The 17,548-nt window shown below is 35.7% G+C and overlaps 1 protein-coding gene across 2 annotated transcripts; it reads left to right on the top strand.

The window, feature by feature from the left end:
- The first annotated feature begins 246 nt into the window (after positions 1 to 246).
- LOC109072229 (kit ligand-like) lies at positions 247 to 16,742 on the top strand. 2 transcript variants are annotated; one of them, XM_042752732.1, is made up of 10 exons: positions 247 to 562; positions 9,248 to 9,355; positions 9,933 to 9,989; positions 10,082 to 10,237; positions 10,895 to 11,105; positions 11,691 to 11,726; positions 12,689 to 12,780; positions 12,876 to 12,988; positions 13,998 to 14,054; positions 14,164 to 16,742. In XM_042752732.1, exons 1-9 carry the CDS (start codon positions 548 to 550, stop codon positions 14,026 to 14,028), a joined length of 819 nt encoding a protein of 272 aa, XP_042608666.1. In that variant the 5' UTR covers positions 247 to 547; the 3' UTR covers positions 14,029 to 14,054; positions 14,164 to 16,742. The 2 variants fall into 2 exon arrangements, with proteins under 2 accessions (XP_042608666.1, XP_042608667.1); XM_042752733.1 differs by having other exon boundaries at positions 248 to 402.
- Positions 16,743 to 17,548: the final 806 nt, after the last annotated feature.

The raw sequence follows: 17,548 nt of genomic DNA, 5'->3' as shown, positions 1-17,548 counted from the left end.
TCTCAGGGCAACAACAGTCCAGCGCCAGAGACCTACTCTGCAAAACAAACTATTTGCAGACAATCAAAATTTGCACGACAATCCGTAAACAAGCGACTCCATCCTGCGAAAATTAACAACAACAACAACAACAACAACAACAACAACAACAACAACAACAAAAACATTGCCATCATATAAATCTCAGTTGGACGTTTGGATGGTGATTGTGAAATCGACTGAGTGAGACCCAGGGCAGCAGACGATCGAGAGAAACTGGGGTGGGCGGGAGTGCGCTGGAGTAACACGATAAAAAGGCTTTGCTCTTGGGAAAAAACTCTTGATTCTTTCCGCAGCCTTCCGTTCACCATCGTGCGGTATGAAGCGTCTACCTGGATACTTACCGTCATTACGCAAATTTAGGTGACTTTCTTTCCCTCCCGACTTGGATTCTACTTTATGATGATTTTGGATATGTACCTTTGGGATGAAAAGAACCCTTTCCCTGCCCGCCGAAGTAAGATAAAATAGGGTTTCGCTGACATTGGAGTTACTCCTCTCGTTCCATATGAAGAAGTCAAACGTAAGTGAACGGATTTTTGCTTGGACACGAGTAATTTAGCGTGAATCATATGTGATTTGCTTTATTATTTTGCTACGTGCGCTTGCAAAAACGCGCTGTCTGCAGAGCGTTACTGAGGGAAATGTAAATGATCACGATAGCATGTTTTATATTACAAAATATTGATGCGACAGTCTGAACAGGCTTTATCGCATAGTTGAGCTGTTAAGTAGCCTATTTTAAGACGCTAAATGCGCGCACTTAATTAGTAGGTGGGGGTGTGGAAGGACTAGCTACATAATATTACTATTTAAAATGAACTTGACCCTTTTCGTTAAGTAGGCTACCACAAACACGCTTTGATTTCGCAGAGGTGAAGGTTATTATACTGTAACCGAGTGTTTGTTTCCATCCATTTAACTTGTCACATCCATTTTTCGTCATTTCTACTCTATTTGAATTTTCGGAGTTTAAACCAGAAATGGTTAAAAGAAGTGCAACTTGCAACTTAAAAAAAAAGAATTAAGCTTAAGTGTTCCATTGTAGTTGGTTTCAAATGGTTTACGATGTGGTGAGACATGCATAATTCGATTCAGAAATCAGCTTTCGTTGTCGTTTAACGAGGGAATATTTTGTCTTCGATGATCTGTGGTGTCCTCTCGATGATATATGTGAACAATATGACTATTAAGACATGATCGATAAATATGAAGTCCTCGAAAAGGCAGATGAGTGTAAATTAATACTGATAAAACGACACGACCTTTGAACGTTTACGCAAGTGGTTAACGCGGAAAATTTACATGCATATATATTTTGTTCGAACTACATGTTATTGGTACATTACTCGCCGTCTTGGAAATGTTGTACAACGGGAAATAAGCCAGAGGAAATGGTTTTCATTACAGGCAGCATCACTAATGCTTCCCTTGCTTTTAAGTGAAATAGGCGAGGCTCTGCTCTTGCTTTTAGGTACTGTAAATTATGAATATTTGCCATGTTGTAAATATACTCAAATTTCAATAATACATAGCCTAGTTAATATTGATGTAGGAAGAGACAGAAGTCATTCACCTTGCTGGGAGTAAGCAGTTTTACGATGATAAATTGGCATGTGGTGCTCACCAAAGACATATGTGACCCTGGACCACAAAACCAATCATAAGGGAACATTTTTCGAAATTGAGATTTATACATCATCTGAAAGCTGAATAAATAAGCTTATAGGACAATATTTGGCTGAGATGCAACTATTTAAAAATCTGGAATCTGAGGTTGCAAATAAAATCAAAATATTGAGAAAATCGCCTTTAAAGTTGTCCAAATGAAGTTCTTAGCAATGCTAATATTACTAATCAAAAATTAAATTTTAATATATTTACGGTAGGAAATTTACAAAATATTTTCATGGAACACGATCTTTACTTAATATCCTAATGATTTTTGGCATAAAAGAAAAATCTATAATTTTTGAGTCATACAATGTATTTTTGGCTATTGCTACAAATATACCCCAGCGACTTAAGACTGGTTTTGTGATCCAGGGTCACATATGTTTTTTAAAGACTTGATTTTTTTGACATTTTTGCTGTTTTATTGATAGATAGTAATAGAGAAGCAGAACTTAAAGAAGAGAGGGGACAAATTATAGACCAGGATGGGAAAACGGCTGAGGCTTGATTTGAACTCTGGTCTCCTATAAGCATATCACCTCACAATGTTAGAGCATTCATTCACATGTTGTTCAATTATGTTCTTTATTCTTAAGCACACATAATTTATTTAACTTTGGCGGTTTTGAAAGTACATTTACCTGCCGCTGTATTTAAATCTTATTGCTTGTAACCTTGTCTCACTTACAACCTAAAGTTAAATAAAGTTAATCATTTGCAAACATAAGCTCAGGGAAGCTTGCTCATACTATACATGTGACAGCTTTGATTTCTGATTCTTTGATTTTTGTGGTTAATCTATTGGAGATAATTTAATGTATGAGAAAAGTGTCGTGTGAACACCTTCAATTCAGTGTATAGTATTCTGCAGTTAAGAAACCAAGCCTAGTACGTGAATAATCATTGAACTGATTGTACAGCTCTTTACCAACACCCGTGACATACATCGACCCCTTTGCCAAAACTGAGGCTCAGTTATGTGAAACATCTTGCATGAAAGCAAAACACCTTCAATCATATGCCAAGCCCAAAGGCAAAAATAAGTTAGTGACGGTTTGCAGCTTGACAATGAGGAAGTGTTATACATCAAAAACTAGCAATCTTGAAGTAGGTGAAAACTTGGTACTTTGCTGCTTTTCCTCTTCATGGGTAATACACGATTTCTGTCTGGTTTGTTCTCAGTAAGCGCATAGTTCAACACAGTTGTTTTCTGGAAGATTTCATTTTAGAAATGCTGTGAAACGTGCAGCTATACATGAAGTTTACATTCTTGTGCATGGCCTGAATTAAATGTACAAATGTGATTTGTATGTTTAACCTCTGAAATTAGACATGGAAAAGTGAAGACTTGTATATTTGCTCTTAAGCTGTGAAGTCGCAACACATGAAATGAGCTACAGACGCAATTTAAACAGTAATCCTATTTACAGTCTTAAAAACTGGTTTTAGTGATAACACATATTTCAAGACTGCTAGAACAAACTACAAGGTTGTGAAACAATGGCATATGCTTGTGTGTAAGCTGGAAATGTCATTTCAACTTTATTAAAATAAATAAATAAAAATAAATAAAATAAAATTCCTGAAGTAATATAATCCACAATCTTAATGTTCTGTTAATTTAAAAATACTCTGCAGAAAGTCTTATTTGGCTAAATATCAAATGTTAGTTTATATGGGATGTACAGCATTACAGGATTAAAGACAGCAGTAATGTATAAGAAAAAATAAAATTAAGACCGAAAACCCCTGATGTATTGGATTATTATTACACAGATTTATAGGATGGTTGTCCATCAATTCCCTCATATAAATTGTTTGTTATGTACCATTGTCTCTTTCTTTTATATCACATTAACTTTAAATCAAATGTGGTAGATAACTCTCTTAAAAAGATTATTAAAAAAAAAATCAAATCTTCTGAAAAATATCTGAACGAAAGTCACTAAAAAAAAGGTGAGTAGTCTTTGTACTAGTGATAAGACACGAGGGTTCTTTTCTTCCTTCCTTAAAAATTGTAAAAAATCACTGTAACATAGAAAGCCATAGGTTAATTTAAAAATAAAAAAACTACACCAACAGCACTATGAAAAACAAACTGTTTAATACAGGATTAATATTTGATGGATAAATCTGTAGCGTATGATCAAAGGTAATTAGTAACATCATATTCTGGATTTTACTAGGAATGGTTTTATGTAATTATTTTTTATTTCCTGTTTGGACTGAAGATATGCAACAGTGCGTTGTTGTGTCCAAGCTTGACAATGTTTATGATTGATAAATCTGATTTTGTCATATCAGATGAGCATGTGCTGTAAAGATAACTTGTAGAGTTTAGAGTTTTCCACCGAGTAATGCAAAAAGCAGAAGTTCACTACATAGTAAATCGATTACCGAGTAATCCAAACACAGTTGGAACATTAAGTTAATACATAAATATGTGGTTTGAAATAAGCCTTGACGGAGATAAAATACCAGAAAGAGGAATGCAGGGTTGAACCATAATTTAACTGAACATTATCAGCAACACCATTCCATTAGGCCTGTTTAACTGTTTACTTTGTTTCCATATCCTTTTAGTCCTTACATGGCATTTGACACACACCTGACTTTGACACTGCTAAGCCTAGTCCTAATAAAAATGTTTTCAATAGCGGATGGCCATTCACAATAAAGGGTGAAACTTCATCCATGTTTGGAAAGAGCTTATTTGTGTAACGGACTCTCTAAAGTGAATTGAACCCAATGATAAAAATGAAATCACTGGACCGGCAAATAAGTCTCTTGCTTTCATTGGCACACTCTTTAAATTGAATGTCAATAAAATTAAACTTCTAATGTATAATATGATTCTCATTAGTTTTTGTTTCTCTATTATGTGTTCCATTTGTCTGTTGTTTTATTGCAGAAATTGGTTTACCTCGAGTAGCTTTTCAATTCCTGGCTCAATTAGCGATTGGAAATGAATCGTTTCGCGATAATATCTTTGCATTTCTTTTCTCTCAGGAATCATTTTCTCAGTGTTCTCCTCAAAGCGCTGGGTGGGTTCCATTAGCATTTCTACTTTTCTTGGTTAGTTCCTGAACAAGGCCTCCCTCCAGCACAGGCTATTGTAATTTTTGCTCCCACCCAGTCTATAGACTCCCTTTAAATTAGCTATAAAATTGCCAGATCACATTTCATTGGGCTCCTGTGGCCTGTTGCCCTCTATTCAGACACTCATCAGAGGACATTGCAGCTTAATTGATGTTACCCTATCTAGTATAAATCCGCTACGTCTTTTCCTATTGTTTCCTTTGGTTTGAGATGTTTAGCAGCACCTGGTGATTTAGACTTTACTGACTAACCCCATTGAAGAAATGATCAATACGATCCACAGAAGAGTAGAGTCATGGCTGCCGTGGAAGAATTTGACATTCTTGGTAACATGAGAAAGCATATATATTCTTTGGGACATTTGATAGCATCTTAACTAGTGTTTATTCAGTTAGCCAGAGGTTTGTAAAGTGCACATGAAAGGACACGGGCAGACAGAGTGCAATTTGCGGAAGCAAATTTAATTTGTGTAGTTTTTGAGTGGATACTGGTCGCTGGCTATTCAACAAGGTCTGAAATGATTATGCTAGTTTTCTGGCTGCTGATATTTGTCCTTTTGCTTCTCTGGCCTGCGTAAGTAAATCGCATGGCTTTACAAAACTGCCTTCCAGACACACATCTGGTCACTTTTTGTAATCAAAACTAAGAGACAGTATTGTTTTTCACACATCTTTTAGCTTTTTCCTTGTAGCTACATTAGCGTGTAGTGTTAGCATTTGTCTCATAGGCTTGCTAATATCAGTCATTGGGATTCTGCCTGTTTTTGAAGTGTTAAACTGATATACACCATGAGATATCGTGATATAGACTGTGAAAAGATGAAAGGATGATAGATGACTAGACATATTTTTTGGCACCATGTGCTCTGTTCTCGCTAATAAGATTATGTAGTGAATGGTACATTGTTCAGAATAAGCTTGTATGTCCGTCTAGGGAGCTTGCAAAGTTAATAAACCCTAGCGATCAAAGTGTCTGGTCAGCATGACTCTGGCAATGATCTCTAGTCGAGAGAGCTGCCGTTAACATAATGTTCAAAAGGGAGGTTTGAGTTGTCGCTGGTTTTTTCTCTCTCTCTCTGCCGGTGGTCAGTCCAGCTCATAGTCAGCCATAATGAGATCTTGTCCTGCTTCACATCTCCTTTGTCTGGCTAAATGAAAGTGACCTCTCATTTGATGTGTTGTAGCAAGCTAACACTTTCAAGATTTCTTTGTGGCGATAATACAGCAGTCTGTACAATGTCTTATCAAAGCCTGACAAAATTTATGTCTCTTTATGTCTTTGTATCTCCATTGTGACTTTATAATCATGAGAAACAAAGCTGCAATTGTGAGATTAAGTTATGGGGTACTAAATCGCAATTACGAGGAAAAAAGTTGCATTTGCGCTTCATAGATGCAAAGTCACATTGTGAAATACAAGATCACAATTATGAGAAACGGTTGCATTTGTGAGATATAAAGTCACTCTGCAGGATATATAGTCACAGTTATGTGGGGAAAAAATTTAAGTTGGGATATAATATAAGGCCACGTTGTGAGATATAAAGTCACAATTATGATAAACAAGGTTGTGTTGCAGGATATGCAGTTGTAATTATGAGGGTGAAAATTTGGTGTATAGAGTAACAGGAAAGCAGGAAATGAAGTTGCAGTTATAAGGAAAATAATTGCAATTGTGGCATTGAGGCACAGTTATGAGAAACAAAGTTAATCGGTAGTAATTACTTTTTTCTTTTCTTTTTTTTGCATTTACTTGGTAAATTAGTTATACACAGAGCTAATTTTAGTGCATTCTGGTATAGGGTATACTAATAGATACTATACTATTATATTAATAGTACTAAAAGTATACTAATATACTATATACTCTACAATTGTATTGTATTGTATTGTAGGAGACAGCATTTAGGAGATGCCTACACCTTTACACACACCTATAATGCCTTAAACGCTGCCTACATAGTCAGCTCGTGCCAATGGTTTGGGAGTAACATGTTGTTCAGTATATCAGTTGAGTGGTTGGCTTTGCTTACAGTCTATTGATTTATGGCAGTCAGAGCTGAATTTGAGCACAAGTGAGTTTGAATTGTTGACGTTTAAATAGGAGACAGACAGACGTTTGTTGTTGTGTCCAAAGTACTTGCTGAAATCATAGTTCTTGGCTATGAAGGTACTTTAAAATCTTGGAGGAAGTCAAATTATGGATAATATAACCAATGAAACATCTGGGCTTCCATGTGTTGTTTCATTCATCAAATTTCAACAAATCCTCATCTGGTTCACAACACACAAGAGATCTCTAACGTCCTTGGTGATGCTGTCTGAAATACTCACAAAAGAATAACTGCCTATTTGAGTGCATACTAATTCCAGATACTGTCATGTGTACTAGCATTGTTTACTTTGAATTATATATTGCAGTCCATTAATTCAAAGCAAAACCTAAGCATTTACATGAGACCAGTCTTATTTATAGTTCGATGCAAATAAACATGCCCTGTTTAACCAGGAAGAATATTTTTGGAAGAGCTAGTTGGAAAGAAGATACATTTTGGAAACACGTAATGGGGAAATCAAAACTATTGCATCATTTATTAGGCTATAGCTATATTATAAATTTGTAGATTTGCTTTAAAAGCTTATGACCTGCCTAGCATTAACTTTTATACTGTTCTTATTCAGTCTGTAAATTCTTCACCTTTAAGGCACCCCTACTCCAATCATTCATAATTAGGTGAAATATGTTTGTTATATTAAGTTGTATCTTACATTTTTTCTTGAATATCCTGTCACTAGCTTTGCATTTTATAATGTCTTTGACTTTTAAAGTCAAAGTAAACTGTGGTTTGCAAAATATTTTACTTAATGTGACATTCTGAGAGAATCAGGGTATACACTATTGAGAAAAAGCGTAGTGGGTGATTTTATTTTGTTTTATTTTGAACAATGAAAAGTGGACATTATGTACCAGCATGGAGATAAAAGCTAGTTTGTTAAAACAACAGCTAAACAGAATGCTAGTTTGCAAAAATAGCAGTTAAATAGAATGTTAGCTTACTAAAACAATGGCTAAATAGAATGCTAGTTTGTTAAAACAACAGCCAATTAGAATGCTGGTTTGCTAAAACAATACCTAATGAAACGCTAGTTTGCTAAAATAACGGCTACTTAAAATTAAATAGAATGTTAGTTTGCTAAAACAGCAGCAAAATATAATGCTAGCCTGCGAAAGTAATAAATAAAGTGCTAATTTACTAAAAACAATAGTTAAACAGAATGCTAGTTTGCTAAAACAACAGCAAAATAAAATAGGAAAAATAGAATGTTAATTGCTAAAAAAGAATAATAGCAAAAAAACAATAGTTAAACAGAATGCTAGTTTGCTAAAACAACAGCAAAATAGAATGCTAGTATGTTAAAGTAATAAAGTGCTAATATTCTAAACCAACAGCTAAACAGAATGCTAGTTTGCTAAAACAACAGCAAAATAGAATGCTAATTTGCTAAAGGAATAAAGTGCTACTAAAACAATAGCTAAACAGAATGCTAGTTTGCTAAAACAACAGCGAAACAGAATGCAAGTTTGCTAAAAACAAAGACTAAACTGTAAGTTTGCTAAAAACAGCTAAGTAGAATGTTAGCGTTCTAAAACAACAGCTAAATTGAATGCTAGTTTGCTAAAACGATGACTTAACAGTCTGCACAAAATGATGGGAGAAAATTATTACATTTTAATTATTACTTTTTAAGTGAACTTTGGAATAGCATACATTGATGAATCTTATACAATAAGACCAGAAACATACATTATTCATGAAAAGTTTGATTCATTTTGACTTTAGAAAAAAGAGACTTTAAATGCCTCAAGAGAAATGCATCCAATTGTGGTCACATGATCACAAAACCAACCTAATTTCTGAAAATATGTAATTGCAGAGCATCAATTTTGTAATTGTGCAATTACAGACTCAGAGCATCTCCGGCTAAACAGCCTGTCCTCAGATGAGTCTGCTCTTCACCTCTGCTCCGCTCCCCCTCTCTTTCAACCGCTAGCCCGTTTCTCCCGACAAGGCTCATGCATTGTTTGTCTGGGATCACCCTTGTAAGCAGGGTTAAGAGCTAATCTGCCTCATGTTATGCAACAAGCTCAAATCGCAGATCTGGGAAGAGGGGAGCAAAAGCTTTAAGCACTAAGCCACCATGGGACAACAAGCTTTATAGCAGCGGATGGGAAGGAGACTTTGCTAGACAAAAACGCTCATTTATTCCATCAAAACTGACCCGGATGTTCTCAAAATAGCAGCGAAAACATTTTCCGTTTTGCCTAATACTCCTCCAAACAATGAGCTTAGAAATTAGGACACAAGCAGATCTGTGTTATTACAAGATTTTCGATACAATCAAATTAAACTGATCTTTTACCTCTTGTTTTTCAGATTTGGATATGCACCTGTGTCCATTTATTGCTGTACATGACAGTTGCTGCCTATTCCAGTGAAATAGGAAATCCCATTACAGATGACATCAAGAAAATTTCTTTGTTGGTAAGAGCTCGGACATTCTTATCTCTCCAGTGCCGCTTTTCTTTCCCAGCGTTTTTTGTGAAAGACAACAGCGAAGGCTGATTTACCGATGCTCTGGGGGGAAGGAGCTGAAATTTATTTCATGTGTGTTGGAATGAAAGCCCCAGACATGTGGTTCAAAGTATGATAATAGAGTCGTATATATAAAACAAATGCTTCGCTGCAGACAGTCTTTTTAGGATCATCAAAAATCATCAGCCTGAAAGGATTATTGAGTTTATCGCTTTGTTGGAACATGTGAGTTGTGTAATGGCATTTGCTTTTCTTTAGCAAAATATTTACGAAATAAGATGCCAAATCACAGTGTGTGCCATATGCCGAAAGGTTAATAACCAGTCATTCAAATCTTTTGAAGTACATAAGTGTGCGGCTTCCATAACTATACCTAAGACGAGGATATAAAGCAAATTAGAGTAATTCCATATTTACATTGTGGCTACATACTAAAGTTTAATTTTTGAATCTTTATCGATGATGAAATGGCCATCTGCATTGTAGTTTTTGGCACTTAGAACCTGCTTTTCTTCTCTCCTATTAGAAACAGAATATTCCAAAAGACTACAAGATTACATTACGTTATATACCAAAAGAAGTGGTGAGTTGTTATTATTCAGTTTCATTGAATCGTTCAGCGTAATAAAAGCAAACATGGTGATATTCTAGTAATGTCTTTTGTTTTTCTTCAAGAGTGGCATGTGCTGGGTGAAGCTAAATGTATTTCACTTGGAGGTGAGCTTAAAGGGCCTGGCGCAGAAGTTTGGGAACATATCCTCCAATAAAGATAATATAGGCACTTTTGTTCAAATACTGCAAGAGATGCGGTATCACATTGGACATGGCTTGGTAAGTTACCTCAACCAAGTGATTACAATAACAAGCGTGTTTCATGCAGAAATCTTAATTTATCTAGTATGTTTTGTTGTTGTGTTACAAGTTTGTCTTGTCAGCTATAAAAATGAGAAACTTTTGGAAAAAAAAGATTTGGGAAAAAACAGTACAAAAGGTCTTAATTAGGTCTTAATTTCATTATCAAAAATAGTTTAAATGGATTTCATTAAAAAAAACTTTTATTTATGGTGTGTTTTATAAAAGTTTTTTTTAATTTCTTTTTCAATCAAATTTAAAAACATTTAAAATTCTATAAAATGTATATTTTGATTTAAAACGATTTTTAAAACTATTAATTTTTCTTATTTTTAAGTAAAAAATAGCAGCCAATGGCCAAGGTTTGTAAAACCACTTGGAAAAATAATTCCATTGATCATTCATTTTTTAAAGCAGTGCAAAACTTGGTATGTTTTATTAAGGTTTTATGATTTTTTTTCCAAGAATAGTTTAAATATTTTATTAAATGAATATTTATTATTACAATATATTTTTGTATAATTTATTTTTCTATTTATTTAAATTTCTATATAAAACTATTCATTTGTATTAAAAGTAAATCATCACAACAAATGATCCACTTGTGAATGGAAACCATTTTTTCTGATTCTTCAGGAGGATTCAATGCTAGAATTCGATTGTCACTACGAAAATGAGATGTGGCTTACGGCAAAGTATTTTGAATTTGTGGAGGACTTTTTCAATACTGCTAATTCATCGAAAGATGCTGAGGATTGCGAGCCCCCGCCATGTCCCACATCTACAAAAACAACAGTTACGACAACTACCACAGCGTTGACAACATCAGCGCAACATAGTACAAATGGTGAGGTGCATGTCATAACCAGTCTTAAAGGCCTTGCGAAGGCATGGTCTACATGTTGTGGAGTGTTGTCTATGTCCTTTTTAATGAAGCTATTGAGAAACCACAGAATGTTGTTTGTGGAAGGCCACCCATTTGCAACTGAGGTTTTAGATGTTAACACCCGCTTTTAAATCATATCTCTTGTGGCAGCTTTGGTTGCAATTTTGCACGTTGTGTGTGTGTGTGTGTGGGTGGATGTGTGTGTGTTCCACGCCTGTTCAAATGAAGCCGCTGGACAAAACAAGAGAGGCAACATATTTTTGTCAGCGCTATTATGACAGAGTCTCAGCTGAGTTTCAAAACCAAGAGACGCTCCCTAGTGAACGGCATGAAAGGGAGAGCAGAATCGAAGTCCAATTGTCAACATGTTGATTACAGAGCAATCTTCAGATCTTCCCAAGCGCAAGCTCTTTCTTTCTAAAAGCGGACAGATCAGATCTTTCATGGGGCAGAGAGAAAAGAAAATTGTGTCTGACTTTTTAAGCGTCTAACAATGAACGGTTTCTATCTGAGACTTAATGCTTCTCTGTTTCTGGCTTTCTCTAGAGAAACATAACGGTTTGCCTGATGACCCCGAAAAAGGTGAGTTATCACTTAAATGTCTTCAGTCATCACTGCTCTATTCATCCAAGAGATAGTAGGTCCAAAAATGAAAAAGTAAATAAATAATTTACCTGCCCTCATGTTGTTCCAAAACTTTATGACTTTATCTCTTCACTGGAACTCAAGAAGAGATACTGCTGTTTTTCTTATGATGAAAATGAATAAGGCAATCAAGCTCCAAAAATCAAGGAGATTGGTGTTGTATTAACAGAAAATATCCGCTGAAAGTAAAGACATTTAATGCCAGGTTGGCAGACAAGTATTGGGCCATTATGTTATTTTTTTGTCGTTTTTGAGGCTTGACAGCCTTAGACGCCATTCACTTTTATTGTAAGGGAAAATCCTTCTGAACATTTTCAGAATTCCTCATTTTATGTTCCATGGAGGAATTGAGGAACAACATCAAGTAAATGATGACAGATTTTATTTTATTATTTTATTTTCCTTTATACTTTATTCACTTAAAATGACTATATAGCTAGCCAAAGAAACAAGAAATGACTTGAGGTTGAATAAATGTTGACATAAAACTTATTTAATTTAGTTTATAATTTTATTTTATTTTGTAACATTTATTTGAAGATGGCTATCCAGCTACCCAAACACTATCTATAGAGGAAACAATAAATGAATTGTGGGCAAATAAATGTTGTTTTATTTAATTTTATTTTATTTGGGGTAATATATTCCTTTACCAATTATTTGAGGAACACTGTCCAACAACATTTTTTTATATTATTTCTTCCGTTTTACTGTAGTTTATGTATTATTTTAACATTTATTTATAACATTTACTTCAAGAGAGTTATCCAGTTATGCAGGTCTGATTTTTGATTTAGTTCAACTGATGTACTCTGATGTTGAAAGTTAATCTTGCTGCCTGTCATAGTTCAACAAGAGCACCTTTGCAAACTGATAAAACCAGTCTCATTTTTCTGTAGGGGCATTCCTTCCGAAAGTTGTGCAGAGCAGTCTCATGTCGCTGCTCGCCATCCCGTTCATCGCAGTGGTGGTGTTTCTGTTGGTCTGGAAGGTACGTGTGGTGGTGTGCTCTGCTGAGCCTTCAACATCTCAGCCTTTTCGATTTCAATCTTGATTGGTATTTTTCTTTTTCCTTTTGTAATGCAGATGAAATCTAGAAGAAATGCCCCACAAACTGAACGGAGTCCAGAAGAAGGTCCCGCCCTTTTCTCAGGAGAGGAAGCCAATATACCCCCATTAGATGTGGAGATATCTGAAAAGTAAATATTCAAGTCTGCATAGTGTGCTGTGCTTTCCATTGAGTCCTAAAATATTTGAAAACTTAAAAAAAATGAAATACATAAGCTGCGTCCCAAATGACGCACTATACACTATGTACTTATGCACTATGTACTCAACCATGTAGTGTATGAAATATATATATAAGGTTATTTTGTCATTCATAATCAAAGTCCAAAAACTCTCCAACATTCCACACGTAATTAAAGCTGCGACAGTTGAGTGCATAAAGTGTCCAACATTCCACACTTAATTTTTTCAGTTATTTAAGTGCATCATCCGGGTGTTTAAAGTGCATTTTTTCTTTTTGGAATTTTTAGTGTAAACGCACTACTGGCACTATTCATACTAAAAAAGGTCATAGAATAGTGCACAAGTATGCGATTTGGGACGCACTAATATTAAAGGGATAGTTCACCAATGAAAGTTCTGTCATTAATTACTCACCCTCATGTCATTCCAAACCCATAAGAGTTCATCTTCAGAACACAAATTAAGATATTTTTAATGAATTCTGAGAGCTATCTGACCCTCCCATAGACAGCAATGTAATTACCACGATCAACGCACAGAAATGTATCCACTGAACGTAAACAACGTATACTGATTTGTGTCAACTTCAGAATGGCACTAGGGTGACATGGAGGAGACGGATTTTTGAATAAAGTTGTTATTTTTGTTCTTACGGGTTTGGAACGACATGAGGGTGAGTAATCAATGACAGAATTGTTATTTCTGTGTGAACTATTCCTTTAAAAAAAAAATCTTAACATATTTGTGTTTTATGATTTGAAACCTAACAAATTTAAATTTGTGAAATGATTTGCATGTCTATCTTTGTTTGTTTTTGTTTTTTTGGACCAAATATCATACAATTTTTATTTATTTTTTTGCTGAGTCATCCAAATATTTTGGGGGTCTATTTTTGTCCGACCTATTGAGCTGTTTCAGCACACCAGTTAACACCAACTTCCTGTTTTCCTTTTCCAGAAACAGATTAAATATTATCATGGCAGTGTAAATCCAGCCCCAGCTTAACCAACGCAGGTAAATAATGTTCTTATTCTAAATAAAGTATCAACTTAACCTACTTTACAGCATATTGTTACACAGAGGCCGCAGCCATAAATTTTGTTTCTCATTAACAACATTTCAGTCACTCCTTCAGACGGCACAACGGACAGGAACAAACAAGCACCACCTCCGAAAGATTCTCTTACCGAACTTCTTGTTGTGAAGGAAGGATGTATACTGGCCTGAGACGAACTGACGCCCTCTCTTATCAACCACTGCTGAGCCCTTCGGGGTAGATAAAGTTGCTCCTTCTGAGAACTTCTGAGAGTCGCTCTTCATGCTCTTTAAAGCTTCCTTCTCCTCTTGGAGACGGCAAGGAGACTGTGGAGGAGGAATTCGATGAAAAACAGAATGAAAGCAACACGGCATTGGATTCAGCTGGAAGCATCAAATAGCAAGCGCATTTTTTGGAGCGCGGGAGCCACAGTTCAGAAGGAGGGCAGCCATATTGTTGCTTGAGAGCAGATGGCTATCTAAAAGGAGTTAAAGCAGAATTGACTACCTCCAGCTGCACTGGTCCATCTCCTTCTTTCTTCATCCTTGTTCTCTCTCTTTCTTTTGGTCTGGGTGTCCAGATAGACGCCTTTTCAGTGCTTGAATCAGTAAAGTCGTTCTCAGATTGTATCATCTGATTTGTGAATTGTTTTTATTGTCACTATAGACTGGTGGTGTGGACTTAATTTATTTATTTTCTGAATATGACATGAGACCTGCATGGCATCAAATATCAATCGAGACGACGAATACCTGATCGTCTCAACCTTAAAACATATCCAGCAATCCTTAATCGCTTGTGTATTTCGACAATAAACCCTACGTTCATACTAGCCGCAACCTTCTAGGTACCATTATAGCTCCTCACAGACGCCGTTAAGCGTTTTTAAAGCTATATATCAGTACACCCGTGATTTATGCAGTTAGTTTTACATTACAGCTTTTTGTGAAGTCTGCTTCAGTGTTTTTGAAGTCATTTAGTATGAGGACATTTCTGGTGGCTGCTAATTTTATAGACGACTCGGCTTTTGCCAATGGTCATGAGAGTTTTATAGCTTGTAGAAAAAAAAATCTGCCATACTAGAGCGAAATGCATCTTTAAATATGGGTCAAAACTAACTCAAGTAGTATTACGTCAAACAAAACGGTACACCTCACAACCACAAAAAGCGACTTTTTCGAATACAGGATGCCATCGGAAGATCTCGCTAGCAGTAAGAGAATACCTACATATATGCTTCTACTCATATTTTTGTGCCTTTTCATAGCATGGCTCTCCCTGTAAAGATTATTTTTGGATAACCAGCCATATATTTATTACGGAGAAAAAAAATAATATAATAATGATATTGCACTAGTTATATTCAAGAAAATTCCTCTAGGACATTTCAGATGACTTTCCAAGAAAAGCATAACACGATCCGGTTCCGGCTTCGGTCTCCTGCTGAGTACGAATCGATTTATGCATGTTCACATCTGACGTCTTACATGGCTTGCGCTTAATCTGTACATACTGATTTATAATAGCTACGACTCACATAGACAAGTGCTAATGATTTTGAGATGAAACTCAGAGGAGATCAGATTTGATTTGTACCCTGCTTTCTCCAACTGGTTGTAATGATCTATATCCTGTGTTGTGGGGAATAACCTGTTGTCTGCCCAGTCTTTGTTTTCTTAGTTAGAGCACAACAGTTTTTTTTGTTTGTTTGTTTTTTTAAGATACAGTATGTAATGTGAAGTTGACATTTGGTGAGTAATATCTTGTCCTGGTTAAGGTGGTTGTTTACAAAAACTCGTATTAACATAGGCAGCAATGGAAAGGTCTCATTGTAGTGTTTTCATGCAGTTAATCCAAGTCATTTTAAAGCTCTCGATGGAGCATGTCAGTGTAAGTATTTGCTTTTTCCATCACAGTTAACCACTTCAAACCATCTCAGAGTAGTTCGGGACAGTGCTGGTAATTTTACAGCGTGAGGTCACAGATTATATACATGCAAAATTCATTTTTACACTCAATTCGGGAACCTCATTGAACCGGAGTTCTCAGTCTGTTGTCTAGAGGGTGATGAAGCTTCCTTTGGCGTCTTTGTTTGTGCCCTGATAAATTTCCATGTAAAGGGTCAAGTAAATGAGAACGATAAGCTGCACCATAGGAATCTTCAAAAGTGGGAACATTCCTACATGTTGTAGGAGTTTTGTGTGTTAAAACTTTGAAAATGGGAGTTAAGACCCCCAAAACACAAACCACAGACCACATAAGCCAGCCAGTGAAATTCCCACCACTGCCCTGAAACTACTGGGGATGTTGGTGAAGTGTCAGAAGGCACTGTTGCTCTGTTTTGTGATGCTGAGATGAGAGGGACGTACAAGGGAACAGTACCAGGATTTTTCAGATTTGGCTCGTCCCAACTGCCGCAATTGGAGCCTGCATCATATTTGTAAGACTGCAGAACACAGCTAGTCAGGAAGCCAGTCAGGGTGCCAAAAGTAAACAAGGAATTGTGGCCCAGTCATTGTCTGGGTGACAGTCTACTGTATTCTGTATTTTATATGAATATATGCAAATATATGTATGAGATGTGAATAAAGTACATTTATCCACCATTGCTGAGGCTTGGGTGGGCTTTACTTCTCATTACAAGTAATAAAACCATGATAATTTCAGTTGAGCAGTCTGGGTTTGATTTTACTTTTTACTATTTTTTTCTTTCAGCTTCCTTTTAAAATGTACTGATGCATTGAAAAGGACAGTTTACTCACGTACTCACCCTCATCTAAACCCAAATGACTTTCTTTTTGTAGAAGGAAGTATTGACTGAGCGCCTTTGACATCCATTATAGTTTGTGAGAGAAGTATTTTTTTCAGTGAATCGGTTAATCCTGAATGATTCATTCTGAAGGAGTCGAGTTCAGCTCACTCAATCAGTGATCCGTTTGCAATCTTTTATGAGACTGAGTGAATAAAGACTAATCATTTCTCACACAAAACTACTGTATGACTTCAAAAGACTTTGAAGGTACTGATATATATTGACCAGTTTTATGATGCCTTGTATTACTCCTCAATAACAAATCATTCACTTTTATTATTTTGTCATTCACTTTTTATTACACTTTTATTATACAGAAAGTGACCAGGATATTCTTCAAAAAATCCCCTTTTTGTGTCTCACAGAAGAAAAGAAATAATAACATGTGAGCTTGCAAGTAAATGAGGGTGTGGAAATAATAAGAGCATGTTCATTTTTGAGCGAATCGTTCCTTTAAGAGTGTGTGAAGTTGTTTGTGGTTATTTGATGGGTTCAAAAGGCTTTTCATTTACTAGGAAATAACACGCCACAATCACACGCACTGAGTAGGCTGGTTAGGGTTCAAATTTCATTTAAATGATACCATTCTCTTTCCTGTTAAATGAAACAATACATTTGGAATGTAATTATTGTGAGGCTTTTAACAAAAGCTTTTCCAAG

Source organism: Cyprinus carpio, chromosome B25 (genome assembly GCF_018340385.1).
Source record: "Cyprinus carpio isolate SPL01 chromosome B25, ASM1834038v1, whole genome shotgun sequence".
Taxonomy (NCBI): Eukaryota; Metazoa; Chordata; class Actinopteri; order Cypriniformes; family Cyprinidae; genus Cyprinus; species Cyprinus carpio.
This window is presented reverse-complemented; position numbering and strand designations above follow the sequence as displayed.

Coding starts and splice junctions, on each gene's coding strand:
- LOC109072229 (XM_042752732.1), top strand. Junction 9,356..9,932: donor TCAAGAAAATTTCTTTGTTG/GTAAGAGCTCGG, acceptor CTCTCCTATTAG/AAACAGAATATTCCAAAAGA. Junction 9,990..10,081: donor GTTATATACCAAAAGAAGTG/GTGAGTTGTTAT, acceptor TTTTTCTTCAAG/AGTGGCATGTGCTGGGTGAA.